Source organism: Brassica napus, chromosome A6 (genome assembly GCF_020379485.1).
Source record: "Brassica napus cultivar Da-Ae chromosome A6, Da-Ae, whole genome shotgun sequence".
Classification (NCBI taxonomy): domain Eukaryota; kingdom Viridiplantae; phylum Streptophyta; class Magnoliopsida; order Brassicales; family Brassicaceae; genus Brassica; species Brassica napus.
In genome coordinates this window covers 2,523,311-2,530,177 of record NC_063439.1, presented here as the reverse complement: position 1 = coordinate 2,530,177, position 6,867 = coordinate 2,523,311, and the positions used below count along the sequence as shown (strand labels likewise).

Below are 6,867 nucleotides of genomic sequence, written 5' to 3'. Positions count from 1 at the left end.
CAAGTTGTAAGCCACGCAGATTAAGGAATATATGATTATATTTGTTACCTTATGCTCATAAGTTCGTAACGTTTATGCTAGGCTGTATTCTCTCCTTTATTTACAGAAATTATGTACATAGTTCCAAAACATTCACCAGTAATAAAAACCACTTTGCATTGTGTTACAAGTGTCAAAAATTTTAAGATTCCTTATTTCATCGTTTTTGCTCACACATATCACCATGTCCTCATATCTTTATATAACAGCAGAATTAATGAACATCTTCGAACAACACAAAGAAAAAATCTATCATACCTAAACACACGATCGAGATATATAGATATGGAGACTGTAGTGGTGATTGTGGGAGCTGGACCAGCTGGTTTAGCAACATCAGTTTGTTTAAATAAACACTCAATCCCAAACTTGATCCTCGAGAAAGAAGACGTATATGCATCACTTTGGAAGAAACGAGCCTATGACCGTCTCAAACTTCACTTAGCCAAAAACTTCTGTCAGCTGCCTTTCATGCCACATGGTCCCGATGTTCCAACCTTCATGCCCAAAGAATTTTTCATAGATTACCTTGACGCTTATGTCACCCGTTTTGACATAAATCCTAGATATAACCGAACCGTGAAGTTCACAATGTTTGACGTGTCTAACAACAAGTGGAGGGTAGAGGCCGAAAACACAGTGACCGGAGAAATCGAAGTGTACTGGTCGGAGTTTGTCGTGGTCGCAACGGGAGAGAACGGAGATAGATACATTCCTGAGGTAGAAGGACTTAATAATTTCTATGGCGAGGTTGTGCATTCCAGTATGTACAAGTCCGGACGTGACTACAAAGATAAAAATGTTCTCGTAGTCGGAGGAGGAAACTCCGGGATGGAAATAAGCTTTGATCTAAATAACTTCGATGCTAATACCGCCGTTCTCATTAGGACTCCGGTAAGTATTAATTCATTAATGTTTCTTTGGTCTTTTAATTATTATTTTTGTATGCATGAACGTTAAAGCTGTTTGTTTTACAAAAAAAAAAAACGTTAAAGCTGCACACTTCTTTTGCATGTCAAAATGTTGTTTAGACTTTTCCTAATTCAGTGTGAAATAATTACTTATATGCCTCCCAATGTGTTACAGAAAAGCCTCCCAATGTGTTACAAAAAGGCCTCCCAATTATAATTGATACTTTGTCCATTTATGTTTTTAAATCGTTTGGATTACTGATAGTGTTGATGGTATGACCTTTGGCTAGCTTAGTACAATTTATATCAATATATTTGGTTCTTCAGCTTTAACAAAAAAAATCTTAATTTTCTCAAAAACAATAAACGCTTAGCATATGCTTAATATTGTTAAGTTTTTGTTTGGTATGATTTGTCATATTATTAAATTCTTTATCTAAATCTATACAGAGACATATATTGACCAAAGAGGAAGTATACGTGGGGATGACACTGTTGAAATATTTCCCGGTGAGAATGGTTGACACAGTAGTGATGATGATGTCTAAGGCAAGATTATTTATATACGGAGATCCCTCCAAGTACGGGCTCATCCGACCAAACCAAGGTCCTTTTGTCACGAAATTCTTGACCGGGAGAACTCCAGTCATTGACGTGGGGACTGTCCGAAAAATTCACGAAGGAAAGATTCAGGTACCTTCCATTGTCGATCAAGTTTATAGTCATCTTTGTTAATTCGGTTGCACAAGAAATACTTAATTTTAAATAATTCAATAACCATAAAACTCAATATATATACATACGAAAAGGAAGTATTGATATATTAAATCTGAAAATGAAGAAAAAGTATTTTATAAAGGAAAATGGAAAAACAAAAAATATAAAATGTAATGTAACTATGTAATCTTTCTCATAAATATAATGTCATAATAAATCAGCGTTTAAAAAAGTAAAATATAATGTAACTTCATGTATAAATATTTCAGAAAACGAAACATGACTTCCAAACCATGAAAGTTTTATCTTCTATATTTTAAATATCGTAAAAATGAAAATCTTTATTTCTGGAAAATTTCTACTTTTCCATATCATCAAAATAAAAATATTTTTATTTTGTATTTATTTCCTAATAAACTTTTATCACTACTTTGTGTATATTTTCGATAAAAAATTATCACTGTATTATGTATATTTTCCAATAAAATGGGATCACTAACTATTGTTGCACTATTAGGTTATCAATGGTGGCATAAGAAGCATCGAAGGCAAGACCTTGACGTTTGAAAATGGACTGAGACAAGATTTTGATGTCATTGTGTTTGCGACTGGTTACAAAAGCTCTGTATGCAATTGGTTAAAGGTACCCCCCCCAATAAAAACCAATCTACACAAAAACAAATTAAAACCACTTTAATGTAACTGATTGAATAAAATGATAATGGTTATGTGTTTTGTAAAACTTTTAACACTAGAACTATGAGTACGTGATGCGGGATGATGGCTTCCCCAAAAATCCAATGCCAGATCATTGGAAAGGAGAGAAAAATATTTATTGTGCTGGATTTTCAAGGAAGGGAATCGCTGGAGCCGCTCAAGATGCGATGTCTGTGGCCCAAGACATCAAATCTATTTTGGAAACGGCCAGATACTAAGGAATTCTCAAAACAACCACCAGAAAGATTGGATTACAATATACACTTATACTAGGTGAATCACCGTATGTATACGCAGAAATTGATATTTAGTAAAACAATAATTTGTAATAGTTATTAATATTTATTTTGTTTTTGTTTTATATTTTATATTATGTTAACTAAATAATAAGCTTGCCAAAGTTGACAAAAAAAAAAAAGAAACTAACCAAAGATCATAGCGATTAGCATTATCATATATTACTACGGTCTATAGAACTCAAACATCAATAATCCAAATGAGTATTTAACCATGAATAGATAAAATATCAATTATTGTTGAGAGGCATAGTAGTAATTATTTCAGACTAAAAAAAATCTAAACCACAATTTGACATGCAAAAAAAGTGTGCAGTTGTTTTTTTAAATATAGAACTATATAATAAATTCAAAAACCCGGGCATCCAATGTCGGTTACAACTTTGTCTCGAAGAAAATTAAACTAATTTTAATCTTATGCAACTAGCTTCACATCACTATCTAACTGGCACTTTTCGCTAGATAGTTCGAGAATCCTTCAGTTACCAGTTCCCGTTCTCAACGATGATGGTAACCCGGGGAAGGTGGGTTTAACCTTGTTGCCTGGGATGCCAGAATTCCCGAAGTAGCTGGTTCTTGATGTTCTTATCACAGCATGTAATCTTCATTGACCTTTAAGCACGAGACGAAGAAAGCGAGAGGAGGATCCAAGATAGACATACCTGAGCGAGCTTAAGAAGAATCCGAGCTATACACACTCGACATTGACGACGAAACAGAATGCAAGAACATGGATTGTAACCGCGACTGCCTCTTAACAAGTATGGGATCCTTAACCTGCACAGAATCGAGTCTAACACACTAACAAGGTTGACCAAGGGCCAACGATGGCACTGGATGTGTGTTCCGACCAAATGCTGACACCGCAAGGACCCTCTTGGTGGGGTTTTTTTTTTTTTTTGCGAAAAACGTTTTTGTGAAGATTCTCAGGCGCTTATTGTTGCAATATGTTGTTATGTTAGTCTTCATTAGATCCATGTTTTCTAAGAAACGTTAGATAGATAACTAGTTTTTGCTATAAAGTACAAAAAACTAATTTATAAACTTTTCTTTTTTTTTGTTCAACCAAACAGTTCTCATTTTATTTTATATTTTCAAACATTTATGCATGATCTCTAGATTCAGTTATGCATTGAACTGTTGCACACTGGAAGTAATGATATCGTTTGAGTTTTATATGGGTCAACATTAACATAGGAACATATATGATACAAAAAACCAATTTACATATCTGAATCAAATATTGTTTTTATTCTGATGAAGGACATATAATGTGCATCTACAATATATGAATATATGCCACCATTTTACTGATTCATCCATAGACAAAACACACTTACAGACATGAACACTGAGATGAAACACCAGACTCAACCAAAACTGACACAATGGTTCCTACTTTAATTCAAAAAGTCTTTAATATTTGGTTGCCAAGGTTGATTTGATGTCTTCGGCGATGGAAATAACATCTTGGGCGGCTATGGGGATCCCCTTACAGGAAAATTCAACACAGTAAAGATTCTCTCCATACCAATGCTTCGACATTTTTTTCGGGAAAGCCATCATTCTTTATCACATACTCATAGTCTTGTGTTTATAGTTTCACAAAACACATAACCATTATCATATTATTCAGTCAGTTACGTCAAAGAGGTTTGAATTTATTTTGTGTAGAGGGTTTTTGGGATAACTGCAAACAAAATTGCAAATAAATCTGTTTCATACCATTTGAAAACGTCAAAGTCTTGCCATTGATGCTTTATATGCCACCATTGATAACCTATAGTGCATCAATAGCCAGTGACAACTAAATCAAGTTTTTGTGAAGCCTCGGTTTATGGAAAATGAAGAAATAAAAACATATAAAAATAATGTTTATACTATTTTGTTATGATATACTAAATTATTTTTTGCCATTTTAAGAAATAAAGATTTTCACTTTTTAGATATGAAAAATGTACACAATAATATTTCATGATTTAGTTGTCAGAGTGTTTTTTAAAACTTATAAATAAATCTACATTACATTTTTTATACTTTTTCCTTCAATTCTTTTATTTTATTTTTTCGTATTTTCGTTTTGTTTTCGTTATTCAATATTTTTTTTTATTTTTTCACTTATATATATATATATATAGACATAAATTAAGTATTTACGGAATATGTTTAACACTACCCATTACATAGAAATCACATTAATAAATATGAATATGAAATTTGGTGGACAATGTGTTAAAAAAATAGATTGACAATAGAAGGTACCTGAATCTTGCCGTCTCGAACCCTTTGGACAGTTTCCACATCGGTTACTTATCCGGTAAAGAATTTGGTGGCGAAAAGGCTTTGTGTTGGTCGGCAGCTCCATATTTGAAGGGATCTCCGTACATAAATAACATTGCTTTAGCCATCAACATCACCATTGTGTCAATCATAGTCACCGGAAAATACTTTAGCAACGACATCCCTAAGTATACCTCTTTTTGGCCAATACATGCATGTATACACATTTAGAGAAGGGATTGAATAAAACAACATATGGTAACAAAAAAAATTAAAAAAATTAATTAGATGGTTTATTGGTTAGGCATTTATTTAAAAACCGTTTGAGAAATAAAATATTTGTTTCTTGGTCAAAGTTGAAGAGACCAAAGACATTGATAAAAATCATATATTACTAACCTAGCCAAATATCATACTCCATCCGTTCCACAAAGATAGACTTTTTAGTATTTTCACATATATTAAGAAAACACATTAAACTACAATAATAAATGTATTGTTTTCTGTAATTTTCAATAACTTTTAACCAATAGTAATTCAATAAAGTCAATTATTTTTCTTGAAGTTTACAATTTTTTTATAGAAAACACAAAAAATACATATTTGTGAAACAAACTTTTTTTTCTAAAAAACCTATCATTAAAAAATGAAGGGAGCTTTAACCACAAATAGATAAATATTGTTGATAGGCATATTAGTAATTATTTCACATTGAGAGGAAAAAAATCTAAACTACAATTTGACATACAATAGAAGTATGCAGCTTTAACGTACATGCATTCATAAATTAATAATTAGAAGAAAAAGCGATATTATTTAAGTTACTTAAGGAGTTATAATATTTATTCCCTCGGGAATTCCGTCAGAAAAAGCCATATTTTCTTGTTGAAACGGTCATACGAGCATCCAAGTTATTAAGAGCAAAGCACATCTCCATACTAGAATTTCCACCTCTAGCCACAAGAACAGTTTTACCTTTTAAGTCATGTCCAGATTTGTACTTACTCGAATGCACAATTTCACCATTGAAAGTATCAAGCCCTTTCACCGCCGGAATGTAACATTCTCCGTTCACTCCAGTCACAACCACCACAAACGACGACCAGTACAACCTCCAGAGTTTGTGGTGCTGGTTGGAGTTTCTGTCGGTTGCAACTGAAGAAAATAGAGATCAGTATCTTCTGGCGGTGAAAGGCTTGATATTTTTACCAGAGATATTTTGCATTCGAGTCTATACACTTTGGACGTGACTTTAAAGGTAAAATTTTTTTTCTTGTGGTGGAAGGTGAAAATTCAGGTTTGGAGATTCTTTGATCTAAACAAATTGGATGCAAATAAGTTCAGTAAGTAAATGAATTAATGTAGCTTTGTCTTTTAATTATTAATTTGTGAATGAATGAACGTTAAAGCTGCACAATTCTCTTGCATGTCAATTTATTTTTTACGATTTTGTTTTTTGGTGTGAAATAATTACTAATATGCCTCTCAAAAATAATTGATGTTTTATATATTCATTAAAATCTTGTTTGAATTATTGAGTGTTGAGCTCATAGACCATAGTATCATATGATAATGCTAGTCGCTATGATCTTTTGCTAGTTTAGTACAATATGAGTCTTATCAGTGTCTTCAGTTTTTCAACTTTAGCAAAAGAAATAAATCATTTATTTCAAAAAAATAATAAACGCTCAACATCTAATTTTTTTAATATTCTTTTTTTTTGTTACCCCTATGTCAATATATATGATGTTAAGAGTTTTCAAGGCTCCTAAGACAAATGTTGTAGTATAAAAGATTGTCGAACCGGTTCTGAGGGATATCAAAGCACTGAGAATACAAGTATTCACTTCATCTAACATCTAAGTGCAACCAATGATTTAGATGAGTTTTAAACTAGTATTAATACT

At 32.3% G+C, this 6,867-nt stretch overlaps 1 protein-coding gene across 1 annotated transcript; it reads left to right on the top strand.

The window, feature by feature from the left end:
- The first annotated feature begins 251 nt into the window (after positions 1 to 251).
- LOC125610140 (probable indole-3-pyruvate monooxygenase YUCCA10) lies at positions 252 to 2,745 on the top strand. The gene is made up of 4 exons (XM_048781994.1): positions 252 to 933; positions 1,401 to 1,643; positions 2,185 to 2,310; positions 2,423 to 2,745. The coding sequence occupies exons 1-4, from the start codon at positions 325 to 327 to the stop codon at positions 2,600 to 2,602; spliced, it is 1,158 nt and encodes a 385-aa protein (XP_048637951.1). The 5' UTR covers positions 252 to 324; the 3' UTR covers positions 2,603 to 2,745.
- The last annotated feature ends 4,122 nt before the right edge of the window (positions 2,746 to 6,867 follow it).